This window comes from Misgurnus anguillicaudatus, chromosome 7 (assembly GCF_027580225.2).
Source record: "Misgurnus anguillicaudatus chromosome 7, ASM2758022v2, whole genome shotgun sequence".
Taxonomy (NCBI): domain Eukaryota; kingdom Metazoa; phylum Chordata; class Actinopteri; order Cypriniformes; family Cobitidae; genus Misgurnus; species Misgurnus anguillicaudatus.
In genome coordinates, this window is record NC_073343.2 from 15,133,031 (window position 1) to 15,153,349 (window position 20,319).

General features: G+C 38.7%; 1 protein-coding gene across 5 annotated transcripts in view; it reads left to right on the forward strand.

Moving 5' to 3' along the window:
- Positions 1–20,319, forward strand: part of kif6 (kinesin family member 6) — a 283,602-nt gene that overhangs the window by 218,244 nt on the left and 45,039 nt on the right. For 4 of the 5 annotated variants that reach the window (XR_012370505.1, XM_073869458.1, XM_073869455.1 and 1 more), the window contains 6 exons: positions 6,248–6,329; positions 6,469–6,604; positions 9,247–9,305; positions 9,814–9,897; positions 10,032–10,100; positions 18,192–18,307. Coding sequence is in view for 4 of the 5 variants with exons in the window: in XM_073869458.1 (XP_073725559.1) it covers positions 6,248–6,329; positions 6,469–6,604; positions 9,247–9,305; positions 9,814–9,897; positions 10,032–10,100; positions 18,192–18,307 (546 nt within the window). In the remaining variant the exon portion in view is untranslated. Of the gene's footprint in view, positions 1–6,247; positions 6,330–6,468; positions 6,605–9,246; positions 9,306–9,813; positions 9,898–10,031; positions 10,101–14,574; positions 15,282–18,191; positions 18,308–20,319 lie in introns of those variants that run through there. The other variant, XM_073869456.1, reaches the window with a different exon arrangement.

The following is a 20,319-nucleotide window of genomic DNA, read 5'->3' on the forward strand; positions in this document are numbered from 1 at the left end:
AACAGCCCATAAGGATCTGCAAAAGGCATTCCATAAAGGAGAATCATCACTCTATTGTCTCCCAACATTCTGGCCTCAACACATTATGCATTGCTTTGATCAACGCCAGATTGCTTACGAACTAAACTTTTATATTAAATGACTTTTTTATTTTTCACCCCCTGGATTTTCTCTTGTTGAGAAAACCTGGGCTAAACCAGAAGACAACAGCGTCTTTACAGAGCTTCTCCCACCATGGTGCTGTTTTTTCAACTCTCCATGAGCATCTGGGTGTGGAGGAGGCGTGGCTACTATTTTTTTAATTAAATGCAGACATTTATCTATAAATAATTCTTCTTTTGAACTTTTTAATGAAAATTTTAATGGAGTTTACACTCCCTGTGTTGTGTGCCATTGTTTACCATCCACCTAAATACAACAAGAATTTCATCCAAGAGTTTTCTGAGTTTTTAGCTGATGTTGTCCCTAAATATGACCAACTTTTGATTTGTGGTGATTTTAACATCCATGTTTGCTGTCCGTTTGATCAGCTGGCCGCTGATTTTAAATGATTTTTGACGATGATTTTGAGAGGAATTAATGTGATCAGCATGTTTGTCTTGTCATTCTTTTAAGAATAATAAACAAATCTGTTCATCCCTTATGGAACCTCTGAAATTCCACAAGGGGGCGTAATCCACGTACGAAGAACGGACCCCAGGAACTGATTTAACTGTCGTTGCAGCACATTCTGCAGTGTTTGAACAATTTGAACCAGTCTCACTATCATTCCTTAAAAAAGTTGCATAACCATTGTAGTTGATAACTGCTGCACATCTGTGTTAAATCAAGTCAATCAACTTCTGGCACACAGAAACAGGTATTTCTACCCAGGATCCCCAGTTCCTGTCAATTTTTTAGGTTTTGCATCAGAAAAATGTCACCCCACAAGTTTTCAATGGGGTAGAGATCAGAGGATTGATCTGGCCACTCCATAACCTCAATCCTTTTTGTTTGAAACCAAGATTTTGCCCTCTTGCTTATGTGTTTGGGGTTGTTATCTTGTTGAAACACCCATTTTAGGGTCATTTCCTCTTTGGCAAAAGGCAACATAATCTCTTCAAGTATTCTGATGTACTCAAACTGATCCATGTTCCCTTGTGTACAACAAATAGGCCCAACGTGGTAGTATGAAAAAACATCCCAATACCACCACCATGTTTAACTGTTTTTACAGAGTACTGTGACCTGAATTAAGTACTCGGGGGTCACCTGAGGTTCTGTTGATAACCACTTGACCCGAAAAGAACGGTTTTACTCTCATCAGGCCACAAATTATTATGCCATTTTCTTTGGGCCAGTTGATATGTTAATTTGGTCAACTTTATAATTGTTAATTTCCTGCAAATGCGACCTCTGGAGGCTACAGCATTCCAATTGAGAAACGGCCACTGTCCTTAGTTTACAAATTGTGCACTTGCGGGGCTCTCTGCTCTTTCTCTCTTCTGCAGTCATCAACATTATCACTCCTTAATTACATTCAATTATCAAAAAAAGACTTTGGCAGAACAAAAATTAGTTTTGGCTGCTGCTAAAAGAAATCAATGCAGGAAATACACTCACCTAAAGGATTATTAACTGAAATTCCTGCATCTGCTGAGTCTGCACAGAAAAGTGTAGGCTAGCTTAACGGCGGGTAATGGCGCATGCTCTGCTGCGACAGCACAACCTGTAATTTGTTTGACCCAGTTTTGTCCTAGTTCAATCCGTTTATATTATTTTCTGTGTTTTAAGCTGGTTCTAAGTTACATTTGGCTGGATAAACAATGATTCATCGCTACAAGGTGATTACTATCATAATAATCCTAAGGGCATGGCTGATCGGCAGGAACCACGCACACCCGATAGACACCGGCAACAGGTTACTCACCTATAGCCATGATGCACTTTTACTACACCGGTCCTCGCTGCTGTGTAACATCAAGCCTGATGTGTTTCTACCGCCGGAGCTTCGGCCGAGGAAAAGAGGAAAACGCGGGGGTATTCGCAGCAGAATCAGAAGACGACCATTTAAACCTTCTCTCCCCTCTATCATTCTGTCAAATGTACGCTCACTTCGCAATAAAATGGATCTGCTACATGCCAGGTGTCGACTGGAAAGGGCCTTTAGGGACATTTGTATTATCGCCCTGTCAGAAACATGGCTAGACCATTCGGTCCTGGATGCTGAAGTCAGTCTGGACAATTTTACAATAATTAGGGCAGACAGAACTGAGCAATCGGGGAAGATGCGAGGCGGTGGGGTGTGCTTGTACATAAACAACAGGTGGTGTAATAACATCAAAGTGCATCACAAGTCATGTACAGCCGATTTGGAGATATTAACTGTGTCCCTTCGTCCCTACTATCTGCCTCGGGAATTCCCTGTTGTTGTGGTCAGCTGTGTTTATGTTGCCCCCAGCGCTAATATCAATAAAGCTGCTGAGCTTATTGCCGAGGATGCTAACGATAAGTTAGCTAAGTATCCCGGTGCACCGCTGTTCATTCTTGGGGACTTTAACAACTGCAAGTTGGACTGTGTGTTGCCATCATTTCAGCAGTATGTTGATATTCCCACAAGGCGGGCAAACATCTTGGATATGTGTTATGGCAATCTTATGGCAATATTGCCAATGCATTTTGTACCTGTTCTTATCCACCGCTAGGAGCTGCTGATCATAAAATCATCTCACTTCTTCCACTGTATGACCAACAACTGAAAAAACAGAGTCCTCAATGCTACAGTGCCCCACAGTGGTCAGAGGACGCCATCGCACGCTTAGAGGGCTCCTTAATGAGTATCTAGCCCCACTGCCCTCAAGGCGCAGGTACAGGGCTCTGAGGTGCAGGAGGGCCCGCTTTGGAAGAAGCCTGAGTCATTAAGTACCTTAACAATAGACATCGCTGATTGTCATCTTGAAGGTTTTTTGACATGTGTGTATTGTGATTGTTTATGTTATGTATGTCAAATAAGTGCAGTTTTGTGAAAAAGAATTTCCCCATTGGGGACAATAAAGTATAAAGTAAAGTATAAAGTATTAGGAACACATGTTCAATTTCTCATTAATGCAATTATCTAATCAACCAAATCACATGGCAGTTGCTTCAATGCATTTATGGGGTGTGGTCCTGGTCAAGACAATCTCCTGAACTCCAAACTGAATGTCAGAATGGGAAAGAAATGTGATTTAAGCAATTTTGAGCGTGGTATGGTTGTTGGTGCCAGACGGGCCAGTCTGAGTATTTCACAATCTGCTCAGTTACTGGGATTTTCACGCACAACCATTTCTAGGGTTTACAAAGAATGGTGTGAAAAGGAAAAAACATCCAGTATGCGGCAGTCCTGTGGGCGAAAGTGCCTTGTTGATGCTTAAGGTCAGAGGAGAATGGGCTGACTGATTCAAGCTAATAGAAGAGCAACTTTGACTGAAGTAACCACTCGTTACAACTCGAGGTATGCAGCAAAGCATTTATGAAGCCACAACACACACAACCTTGAGGCGGATGGGCTACAACAGCAGAAGACCCCACTGGGTACCACTTATCTCCACTACAAATAGGAAAAAGAGGCTACAATTTGCACAAGCTTGCCAAAATTTGGACAGTTGAAGACTGGAAAAACGTTGCCTGGTCTGATGAGTCTCGATTTCTGTTGAGACATTTAGATGGTAGAGTCAGAATTTGGTGTAAACAGAATGAGAACACGGATCCATCATGCCTTGTTATCACTGTGCAGGGTGGTGGTGTAATGGTGTGGGAGATGTTTTCTTGGCACACTTTAGGCCCCTTAGTGCCAATTGGGCTTCGTTTAAATTAGAGATGCTCCGATCAGCATTTTTGGGTCCGATTACCGATCACCAAGATCATGATCTGCCGATCAGTGCCGATCACAGAATGGCAGTGGAATGGGAATCTTTTATCTATAATCTAGCAGAGTTTGAACCATTTGTAGAAATGAAACTAACTATAAATTAGGTATAATATTGTTTTAATAGAGAATCAAATAAATAAGCACAACAGATATTTCTTCTTGCAAAGAGAAATGTAATATGCCTTTAAAAAGGTTTATGTCTGTTAAAAGTAATTAAAATAAAACACTTCACAGTCTTTACTGTATGAATTAAATAAACACGCATTAGTATGAAGTACAACAGTTCTTCACTGATGAGCAGAGAGTCATTTTATTGAGAGATGAATTAGGATACTGTAGCTTTAAGACGTGGGAGAGATCGTTCTCTTCACGTGCAATGATGACTGGCTGCTGTGTACGCGTGCGGCGGGTGTCCACAAACAAGAGCAGCTGTGAGGAAAATGGAAGTTTAAACCTTCAAAACTTTAAAACGAATGCAAGTAATAAACTTTCGGCATGAGGATGCAATTGTCCGCGATAGATATGTGTTGTATACGCTGTTTGATAGGGATGTGAAGACGCATCGCACTGAGGACCGGAGCGCGGCGTCATAGAAAATACGCATATCTCTGTAAAGGCAGAGAGAGAAATCCAAATCTGCACATCACACATGAGCAACGGGTTACAAAATGCTCGCACTGTGTAAAATGGTCTCTAATTGCAGCCGCATCAGGAACGCTATGATAACAAAAGTAAACAGAAAGATCGGCTCATGAGATCGCCAAATTTAGCGAGTGCCGGTCGCGTCATTTAATGCTGTTATCGGCCGATTACGATCGGCGGCCGATCGATCAGAGCTTCCCTAGTTTATATTCCACGGCCTACCTGAGCATTGTTTCTTACCATGTCCATCCCTTTTTGACCATCATGTACCCATCCTCTGATGGCCACTTCAAGCAGGATAATGCACCATGTCACAAAAGCTTGAATCATTTCAAATTGGTTTCTTGATTATGACAATTAGTTCACTGTACTAAAATGGCCCCTATAGTCACCAGATATCAACCCAATAGAGCATCTTTGAGATGTGGTGGAACGGGTGCTTCGTTCCCTGGATGTTCATCCCACAAATCTCTATCAACTGCAAGATGCTATCCTATCAATATGGGCCAACATTTCTAAAGAATGCTTTCAGCACCTTGTTGAATCAGTACCACATAGAATTAAGGCAATTCTGAAGGCGAAAGGGGGTCAAACACAGTATTAGTATGGTGTTCCTGATAATCCTTTAGGTGAGTGTACACTGCAAAAAATAAATAATAACAATAAAATAATTTGTAAGCTCTCACGGGCCACATAAGTAAAATAATTTGTAAAGTCTCGCGGGCCACATAAAATGAAGGGAGGGCCAGATTTGGGCCTTGAGTTTGACACCCCTGAAGTAGTGCAACAAATGAAAATTACAAATGGCCCCTTGCTCCAACCAAATTGGTAAAAGATGTCCTTACCACTGTAGGGCCTTTTCTGTTGGTTTTCATTAATGAATGTCTTAGCTCAGGATCTGTCCCTGCTGCTTTCAAACATGCTGTGGTTAGGCCTTTGCTTAAAAAACAAATCTGGATCCCACCTGCCATTCTTTCAAAAGTGTTAAAAAAATTGTTTTTATACAATTACATTATTTATTTATTTTAATTTTGAGAAATTCCAGTGTGGATTCAGATCGCGACATAGCACTGAGTCTGCACTGTTAAAGGTGCACAACGACATTGTTCGGTTTGTTGATGCCAAGAGCCCTGTTATTCTAGTGTTACTTGATCTCACGGCGGCCTTTAATACAGTGTACCATAAAGTCCTCTGTCTTGCCTTTATCACTATGTTGGCATTGAGGGTACCGCAATTCAGTGGTTCTCATCAAATTTGACCAATAAAACATTTTCTGTAAGGATTGAGGCCTCTTCCTCCTCCACCACTTCTCTCTATTGTGGGGTGCCGCAAGGCTCTTTTCCAGGCCGGTTTTATTTTGACTTTATATGCTGCCTCTCAGGTCCATCATAGCCAGGCATAATATAGCTTTTCACTGCTATGCTGTTGATCTGCAAATTTACTTGCAAATGAGTCCAAAAAATGCTGACGCAGTTGGGTCACTAATTGATTGGATTTATGACATTAACTCATTCCCCGACAGCCTTTTTTGGAAAAGTTGCATAATTGCATTTTTGTGAAGAAATTTTGTTAGAGATCAGATTCAGAACAATTATTAAATCACAATGACCCTTCTATATGTTAAATAGTAAATAGAAAAAGTTTAATAAGAAAATTTGAAGTATAGATGACTAGAATGTCACAATAAATTTTATTATATCTCATTTCACCCTTAAGGCTTAACCGGGAACCAAAAAGAATCAGATTCCGACCAAGTGGAGGAGAGAATCCTTAACCAGATAGAGGAGGAAAAGAAAAAGTTTGTATATATCTGTAATTCATTATCTCCACCTTTTTGTTTTATTGTCTGTCTGTTATTTCTTATAATATTTTTAGTACTTATGTGGAGAAGTGTTAATTATTGTTTACATTATTTAAATTAAGATTTATCTTTATAGTTACAAGATCACATCTGGACGCCTAAAAGGACTAAAGACTGAGATTGATCATCTACAGATGTTACTTGAAAAGTCAAAAATGAAGCTTCAAAGGGATTTTGAGCATTGGTGGACCCAGGAGGCCATGAGGCTGCAGGTTTCATTGCTTTTAAATGTCAACTGGCAAATTTGTCAACAGTCAAACTTGCCTTCAGTGTCAGGAATAATGCTATATGTATGTATGAATGTATGTATGTTATAGCAGCATGATTTGTTACTCCTTGATATTTGGCTAGCTAGTGACTAGACGTGCTGTTATAGGATATTAAAGGCTTTGTATTAGTATAAACAGCCTTTAACAGTCGCAGCAACATCTAGTTTGTTAACATCCAAAAAAAAGAAAACAGTAATTCACAACATTAAACGGCATCAAATGCATTCATAAACCGACAATGCCATGGAAAACACTGGGGGGAAAATACACAGACTAATCATGGAATAAAGGGACATCTGAAGACAATTAGGGCAGGGAAACACAGCAAGGCTACAAAGACCAAGTACGTTAATCCAAAGGCTGCAGCCTTCACATATGTAGAAGTAGGTACTCTTCTAAAACAAAAAACAGTACTATAGGGCAAAGATTAAGTAGGCAAATTGGGACGCAGCTTACGTTTTAAATCAGATTTCGAGATCATTAACGTTGAAAAAATAAAAATATAACATCTTACCAACGCTGGTGGTCGCACTTATCCAAGAATGCTTGTAATTAGGGGTGGGACAATAAATCAATATGGCGAGAATCGATAAGCTGGCTTCGAATATCGATACATTAATTAATAAACAAGATAAATAGATATCCCAGCGCCATTCCTTTATGGCTCCTCGGGGTGGCGCAAAACACACGAATATGCCTATGACTTGCGAATGAAATGCCATGTGTCACGTGGTCCCTCAAGCATAATCAGTATATGTTTAAGATGTATAAGATCTGCATAGTTACAAAGGGAAAAGTGGTTTGTGCGCCAAGCACATGGTCGAAAAGGGTTGTTCCTAATTTTGTAATAAGTAATGGGTGTGTTTTGGGCGTAATGTGCAATAAACCAGTGAGAGTCTTATCTCTCATCCCCTTTAAAAGCCAGTTGCGCTGGCACTATGTCTAATCCCTATTTAGATGACAGACTTTGTAAACTGAAAAACTAAGCGGAGGAAGAAGACCCCTAGTTTAAGAATAATGTTAAAAAATGTGTTGTTTTCATTTTTATTGATATTTTAATTTTTTGATTAAAACCTTTAAAAGACGATTTCTTTCAGTCATAGAAGTACAAATAGTAGGCTTTTAATTGCTGTAAATGTATTGATATCCTACATGATCATTGTAATCTCATAAAATAATTTGCAAATATGCAAGAAAAGGTTTGTACCCTAAAAATACAAAGAAGACATAAAGAATTTACTAACGCACGGAGAGCCAAAGCGTTTCAGCACAAGAACAGCGCCATGGGATTCTTAAAAAGCATTACTTAAAATGTTTCTCATCTCACCATATCCACAGGTACAGTGTCATCATATACAAGAAATCCGTATGGTAGCATTTAAAAACATTTAAAAATAGATGCAGTTGTTTAAAGCAAAGCATTTATTTACTTACCAGGCTACAGGTGAAGCAGCTCTTTGCACCTTCTAATGTCTCATAATCGGTCCTCATTTATGTCCAAGAGACTCAATAATAATATTTTACATTCCATCCTTTAATCTTTCATATTTAAAAGCGTTTTGTTCATGTATGTGATAAGCAAACCCGCGTTGTCGTCCCGTTTATAGGCATAATTTACTGCACTCTTTAAATAACAAAAAACATGTTGCGCCATTGACTTTAGACTTTAGACCAGGTTTTTGTTGGTCAATGGCTTAGTCTATTTTAGTTGCCTCAAAATAGCAATGCGCCAACAATGTGCCTGAACACACCTCATTTTCAGACCAGAACGCCCATGGTTGCAAAAGTGGGCGCAAATGCATTTGCTATGTAAACAACTAGCAAAAGGTTAAAGCTAGCAAAAGACACTTGCGCCGCGCATTGCTCCGGGTGTATGATAAAGCCCTGTAAGTCTGTTTTAATTTAAGTTTTTGATGTTGACTCTGCAAAACCACAGCTTACAGAAATTATGCTTAAGTTTAATTTGTCACATGTACTATTAACATGAAGGGGATAACAGTTTATTTACCCTTAGTGCAGGAGTCAAAAGTGTTTTGTTTTAGACAGATAGTAAAGGTAATGGTTCAATTAATAGACTGTGTTAAAAGTAGGCTTACTGCTTTAAATTAACAAACTATAAATAAATCTACCATGTATGTTGCCAAGGCATAAGAGTTACAAATTAACATTTAATTAGGAGGTTAGCTATCATTTTGACAAATGGTTTAAATACACTGTGTACACAAAACCATATCCGCACTGCAGCAACAGGCCATCTTTTGTCATGTATTTTACAGTGAGAAAGTTGGCAACCCTAGACCCAAGTGTGCTTTATAATATAGTTGCACATGATACACATTTGACTTTTGGAGGCTGCAGCCAAAGAACAAGGACTAAAAGGCAGACATGACAATTTCAAAATAAAAGACATGAACAAAAAACAAAACACACAGAGCCCTTACACAACTAATACTATTTAAAAATGTAGTCATTGTAACATTGTAAAAGCTGATGCGACGTGTGCATTATGTGGCTTAACTTATTCTTTAATTTTTTTGTTATAAATACAGCAAATCCTAACAATTACTTCTGTCATTCTGCATCAGGCTCACAGTGCAGAGTTCACAGAAACCAATCAAAGTCACACCAGCTGCATGTTAACCTGGTAAGATTATTAATAGAGGCCAAGCACTGGTGCTGTAGCCTCACTTGTTTTGTTGGTTTTTATCATCATTACCTGCATTTTTATTACGGCACAAGCATTGAAGGCCCATCTAGTCTTTGCTAGTCCTGAGCAATCGTTTACAGTAAATAAGCAAATAATTATTGTTCACTTTATTCATATTGCTTTAAATGAAATCTCTCCCCCGCCTGGTTATATTTTGTAAGCTAGATTGGCTGCCACAGGTCACTGCCACCTAACGGCATAAACAAATTCATATTACTTTCTGTTCTAGGCTACATACATCTCATAGTAAACATTTATGCAGTTAGTGAACAGAGAATCTGTTATGCAGCTTTCCAAATTGCCCGATTTACAATAGCTATAATAGCAATATAACATTTACTCAGCTACACTAAAGTTAGAACATTTAGCAAAAACGTAGAAGTCTAGTTGTTTGCTCTAGTTTGTTTCAAGTTTTTGCATTGATCAGTGGTCTCGTTTTGTTTAGGGATACTCATTCAAAACCTGATGATATAGATGTTCAGGAAAAAAGACATCAGCAACACATTTTTTTTTCTTCCAGAAATGAAGGGTAAATCCATCAACACCTCATAATATCATTAATTTACTTGGATGAAACAGTCTGAAAAATGTTGTGGATTGCACAAAATTAAAATTTTTGGAAATTCTATCTAATAGAACTAGCATTGGCATTTTCATTCTCAGGAACATTGTGTCACCTTATTCTCCCACTGAAACCAACGCTCCCAATCCTGTGACAACCACAGAATTTAGGTAAAATCATCAACGTATTTGAAAATATCAGTGCTTCATGCTGATATAACATATTCTGTTCTGTTGCATTACAGTAGTGGTTCTCAGATCCAGTCCTTGGGCCCCCCACTCCCAGAATATTTTAGATGTGTCCTTATATCAGGTGATTTCACTCATCAGGCTCCTTCCAGAATGTTTGAAAAGTTTCCTTAATTAACACACTAACAAGCTGATGAACTGAATCAGGTGTTTTATATATGGAGACATCCAAAATGTTCTGGGAGGGGGGGCCCAAGGACTGGATTTGAGAACCACTGCATTACAGTTAGGTTCAACAGTACAACATACACTGACCAAAGTTATAAACGCAACACTTTTGTTTTTGCCCCCATTTATCATGAGCTTTTTTATGTACACAAAAGGCCTATTTCTCTGAAATATTGTTCACAAATCTGTCTAAATCTGTGTTAGTGAGCCCTTCTACTTTGCAGAGATAATCCATCGATCTCACAGGTGTGGCATATCAAGATGCTGAGTAGACAGCATGATTATTGCAAAGGTGTGCCTTAAGCCCGGGATACACTGCACGATAATTGGCTGTCCCAGACGAAAGATTGCCATTGTGAAACTATTGTCGCGATTTCTGTGATCATGGCTCTCCATCGGTGGTCCTATGTCGTACAGTGAGAGAGGTTCAAAGACGGCCATTTTCCCGGTCTTGCGTCCAAAGATAGCCTACGATAGTTTTCTGGCAGTGTCAGAAATTCGGCATGATCACCGCACAGTGTGTTTGCTGCTACGACCTGCGCGCCGGTATTTGTTTACCACGAGCGCATGCTGGTGACGTTGCGCAACGTGTGACGCAGCCGCCGAAGCTTCCGTGTCATCATCGTACAGTCTACACGCCTCTCGTACCAGAGTTTAAACTATACATGTCACACAGTGTGATAAGGTAATGATCTTATAAGAGGACAAAAATCGTGCAGTTTATTCCGGGCTTTAGACTGGCCACAATAAGGGCGCACTCACATTATCCAAACCAAACCATGCCCCAGCGCTATTTGTCCCCCCTCCCTACTCCCCCAGAAGCACGCACTCACACTGTACTTTTATCGATCTGAGCCCGGGCACTCTTTCGTCATTAAGCGCTCTCTTAACACTGGAGCCCATCGTAATGTTAAGTCTTTGTTTTTATTTGCTAAGTATGTTTTTTATATGGAATCATTTGGTGCGTGATAACAGACATCCCTCTCACATGTCATCATATTGCTTAGTTAGTCTGTTATGTGTGCAGCTAAGACATTCATGTAACCCCGCTGCGCGCATTAGAAGGTTTTAACTAAGTCTGATGAAGGTGAATGGTCGCGCAATTGACGTCTTTTCTTTTGAAGCGCGCTTTGGCGTGATTGCTCTCACACTGCACCTTCCGACCCTGAGCCCAAGTGAACCACGCTCCAAGCCACCTCTGCAACTCGGCCAGGGCGCAATTAATCAATCCGCGCCCGGGCGTGGTACAAAGCGATCACACTACTCAAACGAACCAGGCTTTGGGAGTCAAACGCACCCGAGCACGGTTTGGTTTAAATAGTATGAGCACACCCTAAAAGGCCACTCTAAAATGTGCAGTATTATCACACAGCACAATGAAATGAAAAAAAAAAGTGCAATTGGCATGCTGGGGCCGGATTCACAAAACATTCTTAAGAAAAAAAAACTTCTTAACTGCCATTTTTATCTTAAATTCAAGCTTAAAGCTCCACTGTGTACTTTTTTGAGTTAATTCTTAGCAAAAACCCATGTTTTCTTTCAAAAGTATGTGCTCATTCATGTGTAATTACTTACACCCCACTAATCAAAGTATTCTCGTAAGTGTAGAATCTGCTATTTAAAATACATACAGTCGAGTCGCTCGAATGGCGCATCCATGTTGTGCCTCCATCTTTGAAATACATTCGCCGTCGAGGGACATTCCTGAAATTCAAGCTCCGCCTTTCGCGCTTTCAGACTACACTCACGCTGGCCGCTAGCTGAAGCCTCCGGAGGTTGCATGTGTAGGCAGTAAACGTCATCAAGACGGTCTTATTTCAGAATATTAACAATTATAAAGCTGACAATTATTCTAAGTTAATTGTAAATTGATGTAATAAGCTTATGACTTGCGAATGTAATGCTCAGTTAATTTAAATAAACCAGGCTTGATGACGTATGCAGCCCGGATATGCAACCTGCGTAGACTGAATCCTTCGGATTTTACAACAGCCGCACACCGTGATGATCCCGCGATCTAATGCTTTGATTTGAGGCAGATTTGAAAGCCTTTTGAAGAACTATTCTCGAGGACATTAAAACACGTCGCCAAGGAAGTGAAAAGGGGATTTAAAATGACAACGCGACAGGAAAAACATCAAGACCAAAGTCAATATTGGAGTATTGTTAGTTTACCAAGATCATGAGGCTCAAGGGACACAGAAGTTGCATACTTTCTATCTTCTCCACAGGTAATTCAGCATATTCGTTTACATCTATATACAGTCTATGTTGCAAACTTGAAGTTTTATAGTTCTTTGGCTAACTATAGCATGGTTATGCATAACACTTGTTAGTGTAACCACGCATGTGGTTTAATGTGTTCGAACAGCCACACGCCGTCTCTCCGCCCATTTATGTAATCTGAGGAACTGAGATAAATGTTTTTCATCTTTTCTGACCTCAAGCACAAACACACGGTGTACAGCGCTATTTTTAGCCTTTCATTGATAAAAGCGTCTGATCTGCGCGTCTTTCGTTTCATTTTACAAGCGTGTGAAAGTTAAGCGATCTTTTTTCACCAATGTCAGAGAAAGATCTTACATATACACGGACATGTAACGTTTACTTAAAACATAAGCATTGGACTCTGACATAATATTAGTTTGCGTCCATTTAAACCCGTCATTACTCCCGCTCATGATTAAATGACAGGAGAGGGACTTGTCCACAGACCATCTCCTCAGTAATCTGGAGAGAAGCGGTCGAAAATGGACAAAAAGAGACGGATTTAAACACCAAGGGTAAACATAATGTGTCTCTCTTGTCCACTTGTGATCTGATCGACGAAAACACATCTTAATACCAAGTTTAACAGCCCCTATGATATTTTTCCTCGCGTCGATGAAAAATGAGTGTCTAAGCTACGTTTATGGTTACTTTTTGTATGTGATTTTAAGCGGACATACCGTGAAAATCAGACTTTTTCCATGTTTAACATAAATATGTGTGCTTTGATGGATCACAGGCAAAGGACATTGCAAATTGTTCATTTTTTTTCATTGCTGTTGCTTTGTAGCTACTGGAAGCCATGTTAAACTTGGCATGACACGGCCGGGGGCCACCGGCCGAGTTAAACCGCGTTCCGACTGGGGGGGGCTAGAAAGTAATATTCAGTTGGTTGTCATATAGAATTTCACCGCTTGATGGGAGTAGATCCTACACAGTGGAGCTTTAAGAAAAAAGTTAAGAATATTTTGTATTCTCAAAGAAGCTTCTTAAAAAATGTATTATTTTTTCTATAAGCATGTTCCTTAGAAAAAACATAAGAAGAATTCCAATTCTCGAAAAATAAACTGTATATATATACAATAAACATCTTAAAGTTAGGATAACCTAACAGTCGTCTTAAATCTCAAAATATAATATGTTTTATAAGTTAATTTGAATTTAAATGTGACATGTTGTATTGTGTAGTCTGAAATGGCAATTTAATCTGTTTACTTCACATAGATTAGTTTAAAGAGGAATCCCACACTCATATAATGAAGTTTAATGGCTTACTCAGTAATATGTCATGAAACACAAATAAGTATTAGTGATAATATTAGCAAACTCTCACTCTCTAGAGTGACTGTCTCACTCTAAGCGGGAGGCGAACCGGTAATCGCTCCATCATGCAAGTCGAGCACTCCGAAACTGCGGGCACGCTTCACCCTCCACATCTGTCTCTTGACGCATGAGCGCGGGAGATGAAGCTGTGGGCAAGGAGAGTGAAGCACGCACGCCCGGAGTGCTCGACCCGTATGACGGACCAATTGGGACATTAGGGAATTATATTTTCTCACCGCACCGCCTTAATACTAGCTGGCCTCTGTTACAACAGCGAATAACATCCTTTAATCTTAATGCATCACTCGTTTGTATCGCGATAATGATCGCAAGGTAGTCAAAAGATTAATGGATAAGTGTATTGTTACCTCATTAGCAGGTTATCATAATTCATTTCAAAGCATGTAATTTTATTCTTAAGACACAAATTTAAGATATTCTTAAGAAAAAAAGAGAACTTCTTAAGAAATGTTCGAGAATTGCACTTAGGAACATTCTTACGAACTTCTTATAATTTATCTTAAGAACTTTCTAATTTTTTGTTTTAAGAATGTTTTCGTGAATCGGGCCCCAGGACTGTAGGAATGTCCACCACAGCTGTTGCCCATGAATTGAATGTTCATTCCTCTTCCATAAGCCGTCTCCAAAGGCATTTCAGAGAATTTGGCAGTACATCCAACGGGCCTTACAACCACAGACCACGTGTAACCACACCAGCCAAGGACCTCCACATCCAGCATCTTCACCTCCAAGATCGTCTGAGGCCAGCCACCTGGACAGCTGCTGCAACAATCGGTTAGCATAACCAAAGAATTTTGAAGAGGAGTGGATCAACATTCCACAGGCCACAATCAACAACCTGATCAACATGTGAAGGAGATGTATTGCACTGCGTGAGGCAAATGGTTTCAGACCCCACTGACCTCCCAATACAGTAAAACTAGCCACAATAAAGAGCCACTCTAAAATGTGCAGTCTAAAGGGGATCGAACACCGGCCACGCAGCTCAGCGCTGCGCCGTTCGAAAAAAAATCGAACACATTGCTTTCTATGAGTATACGCACACCAGCGCCGCCAGGTGGCGTCTGTCCGCGCCGCCCAGCTGTGACTCAGGAAGTTGTTCAAATCCCTGTCGCGCCACACAGCACCACTCACATAGTTTAACATTAAATAAAATCATATTTGTCCCAAATCATTAAGGATTAACATTGGCTGCTAACGTATATTTTGCATTTTTAAGTAGACGCTATCTGACGAAGCTCGCGCTATTTAATGTGCACTTCCGGTTTACAATACCTCCGAGTTCTCCTAGGCGCGACGCGGTGCTGAGCTGCGCGGCCGGTGTGCGATCCCCTTAAGGCACACCTGTGCAATAATCATGCTGTCTAATCATCCGCTTAATATGGAGAATTAAAAGGAAAAGTGCTCACTAACACAGATAAAGGGCCCTATTTTAACGTTCTAAGCGCATTGTCTAAAGCACATGGCGCACAGTGTAACTTTGCTTTCGCTAATTTGATAACTGGAAAAATGGTTTGTGCACCAAGCGCACAGTCTAAAAGTGTTGTTCCTCTTCTCGTAATGAGTAATGAGTGTTTTGGGCGTAAAGTGCAATAAACCAATGAGAGTCTCAGCTTTCAACCCCTTAAAAAGACAGTTGCGCCATGCCGATTCCCTATTTATATGGTGGAATATGTAAACTGAAAAAAATTTGTTTTAATTTGTATTGAAATTGTTATTTTTGTATTAAACCTTTAAAAGTAATTTTATTTCAGTCATGAAAATAAAATTAGCTGGCTTTTAATTGCTGAAAATGGAATGATAGCCTACATTATCAGTGTAATCTCAAAAAATAATTTACAAATATGCAAGAAAAGGTTTGTACCCTAAAAATACTTTATTTGTAACAAAGAGGAGATAAAGAGTTTACAAATGTGTGAAGACAAAAAACATTTCAGCACTCGGACAGCGCCATGAGTGTTTTGAGAAGCATTACTTAAAAAGGTTCTCATTTCACCATACCCAAAGGTACAAAGTCATCATATTCAATAAATCCACTGTGTAGCATTTACAGTTTTTCTCAGTTGCTTAAACACATTTATTGAAACTATGCCTCATATTCTCAAAACAGTAAACACAATTTCATAACATCTCATCTTACACACTGGTGCAATACATTCGAAACAATATATCCAAAACTGGTAAGTTGCTTGTGGTTCTCCCCCTCAAAAACATTTTCATGTGACTTCAAAACAAGCACATTTTTATTCATTTGTGTGCTACACAGCACAACTGTAAAACATTTTTAAAAAAATATTCCTTCTCAACATCCTGTCTTTGTTCTGGGTCAGGCCAGAGAATCTCATTCACATCACAGGTTATATTCGTCCTAGCCAAACATCAAGGGTAAAATCCTTTTGCATGATCCACTCCTGGCATTCATCTACTGATATGTTGATCTGTATGGAAGCCAATTTTATGCATTTCCTTATTCCAGTAGCATAGTCCAACAGTGTATGCACACTAAAGTTACTGTACAGAGAAGCCTTACTGTAAGTACATCTATCTGTTTCCCTCCCTGAAGGCTCTGAAGATGGAAGCAACAATGAAGCGACTCAAATTAGGCTTAATTCGTTGCTCAGCCTCCTTCATAGTCATTCCATGGACAAGGACATGGTCAGCTAGAGTGGCTCGAATTTCATCTGAGCCTGCTTGTCACCTTGCCCTACATCTCCCTAGTCCTCTTTCACCATATCCCTATCCCCTTCCTCCTCCTTCACCATGTCCTCTTCCTACTTCTTCACCACATCCTCCTCCTCTTCCTACTCCTTCACCACGTCCTCCTCCTCTTCCTATATCTTCATCATGTCCTCCTCCTTCACCACCACCTCCTTCTTTCCCTCCTCCTCTGCCTCCTCCTCTGCCTCCTCCTCTCCCTCCTCCTTCTCCTCGACCTATTCCTTAATTTCTCTGTAGATCCATTGTTCCAAAGCTAAGTGAACTGATTCAGGCCCTTTTATTTATCTATTGAAGGATCTGATTAATGTGTGTTCAATGTTGACTCTAAGTGTTTCCACCTTTGTAATAGTTTGCTAATTGAGCCTAAGCTGTGCTGACTTGATTGAACAGTATTGAATGCTGGTGCTTTCCGTATGACCACATGGTGTAAGCACTGAGAAATGTAGGGATTTGTGTGTTGAGTTTTGAAGTAAAAGTTCACCAAATCTGACTCATGTGTTAAAGCAGGGGAGTAGTGTTTATTGTTCAGCAAAATGATTGTGCTTCTTATGGTTTTGAAATTTTAGTTCAAATGCCTGGTTATAGTGTTTTAGCAATCGAAAAAAAAAAACATAAAAAATAAATGCAATATTGGCATTTGTTTAAAGCAAAACATTTAATTACTTACCAGGCTACAGATAAAGCAGCTCTTTACGCATTGTAACGTCTCATAATTGGTCCTGATTTATGTCCAAAAGACTCAATAATAATGTTTTAAATTTGCATCCTTTAATTTTTCATATTTAAAAACATTTATATGCTGCTGCGCATCCATGTTAAGGAAACGCGCGTTGTTGTCCCGTTTATAGGCGCATATTACATAACGCGCTCATTAAATAACAAAAACAGTATTGCGCCATTGACTAGGTGTTAGTTGGTCAATGGCGTAGTCTATTTTAGTTGCCTCAAAATAGCAACGCGCCAACAATGTGTCTGAACACATTTCGTTTTCAGACCAGAATGCCCATTGGCCCAAAATTAAATGCAAATGCATTTGCTATTAATTTAAACAACGTGGTGCTAAACGTGAAAATTATAATTGCGCCGGGTTGAAACTAGCAAATGACACTTGCATCGCGCATTGCGCCAGGTGTATGATAGGGCCCTTAGACAGATTTGTAAACAATATTTGAGAGAAATAGGCCTTTTGTGTACATTGAGGAGAGTATTACATCGAGTTCAACTAATTAAAAATGGGGGCAAAAACAAAAGTGTTGTGTTTTTAATTTTGTTCAGTGTATTTTTAAGCATCTAATTTCAATCATTATGTTTAATTGTATTTTACATTATAAAATTCTGCAATTTAATATAAAAGTAGATATAAATACCCTAAATAAAGTGTGGGAATTAGCCTGAAGAATGCTTTTCCAGTACTAGGATTTTCCCAAATAGCCAAATTTCTGAACATTTTGTACAAACCAACTTGTTATTTTTAAATGTGAAGCATGATGGCTTGGCATGTTCTTTGGGGTTTAGACCATTACCTTCAGATGACCTCACTTCTACCCCTATTCCTCTCACTGGAGACAATCAGACTGATGCAGATATACTGGCCTTCGTCAAAGCCAGATACAACCTGCTTAATGCAACAGGTATTACCTTTACAACACACACACACACACACACACACACACACGCACTCACACACATTCTGTTTTCCATATTTTGTGGGGAAATTCCATAGACGTAATGCATTTTATACCGTACAAACTATATATACACTATTCCCCTAACCTATCCCAGTCCCTAACCCCAACCATCGCAGAAACCCTTCTCCTACTTCACATTTTCAAGATACATCATTCTGTTTGATTTATAAGCTTGTTTCCTCATGGGGACATCAAAATGTCCCCACAAGGTCACAAAAACACTGGTATTCCTATCTTTGTGGGGACAATTGGTCGTGATAATTACCAGGTACACACGCACACACTGGTTTCCATGTTTTGTGGGGGTTTTTAGACTTAATGGTTTTTATACTGTGCAAACTGTATGTTCTATTTCCTTCCTCTAACCCAACCATCAAAGAAAACTTTCTGATACTTCACATTTTCAAGAAACATCATCCTGTTTGATTTATAAGCTTGTTTCCTCATGGGGACAACAAAATGTTCCGACAAGGTCACAAAACTTGGTCACAATGTTTCATTGCTTACATAAAAGAAAATATGTAATACATACATACATACATACACTGTAAAAAATAATATGCCCCATCTACTCAATAAAATTGTGGCAACAGATTACAAGCAATATCATTAATTACATTCAACAAATCAAAATTGGTTTAGATTTAATCTATAAACTCCTTAATATTAACATATTCAAAAAGACAAACTGCAATTTGCAATTAAAAAATGTATTAAAATTTAAACAAAAATATTGGGTATACTAGACAAAGATCTAGCACTATACATTAACTCATTCACCGCCATTGACGAGTTATCTCGTCATTTATAAGTTCATATTTAACTAATAAACGTGCCTTTCTGGACGAATTTCAAAGTGAAAGTGTAATACCGCTTTTATCAAAAATTTATCAAAAACGGAAGTTAAAAAGAGATAATGATTTATTTTAACTGCGTTTATGTTTGATAGTCATTCTGAGTCTGACCTCTAACATAAATTTCTTTACAAAAACGCAATTTTTTAAGCTTTTTGGTCAAAATGTTGTATTTTTGAAGAGAAATATCCATATTTCAGTGGTAAATTAAGTAGAAAAAGTAAATATGTAATGAAACGTTTTTTCCCCATTTTGTTTGTTTGTTTGTTTGTTTGTTTATTGTTTGTTTGAAAGCAGAGGGTGTGTTCTTTAATTTGATATAATTTGTATGCTTATATATTTATAGAAAATAATTTTTCCTGCAAGGAATTTTGTGAAAATTTTGTTAAAATCACAAAAATGCAGGTGGGCAACTTTTCTCAAAAAGGCTGGCGGTGAATGAGTTAAAAAATATTATGCCATATCTACTCAATAAAAGTGTGGCAACAGATTACAAGCAATATCATTAATTAAATTCAACAAATAAAAATTGAGCTAGAATCACTCCATAAACGCCTTAATAGTAACCCATTCAAAAAGGTTAACTGCAATTTGCAATTAGAAATTAATTTAAATTTAAACAAAATATTGGGTATACAGGACAAAGACCTAGCACTAAACAATAAATACTATTCAATTATACTATTTTTATTTAACATCATGATTTAAAATGTATCCATTAATATTATTATTAGTAATGAGTATTATATCTGATTTCAGAATGACAGAGAAAGATGAATCAATTCTTATTTTATTGCAGTCAAAAGAGCAGGAAAGCATCTAATTTTTAATGGTGTATTTGTAACAGTGTAAACTTCAAAAAGTATTTTACAGTCTTTAAAGAAAACCGTCCACATTTCCCGACGAAAAGTTCCATGTTTGTGTTCTGTTACATTGATTCACATCCAGAACATCAGACAGCAGTTTAGACTTAATGTACTGTAATCAGTTTATAAACATTGAAGAATCCAGCTCCAAGAAAAGTTTCTGAAACACCTGAAAAGATGCTTGGGATACTGGAGATTCAATGCATAGATCCAATCCAATCCAAGGAGGATAAAG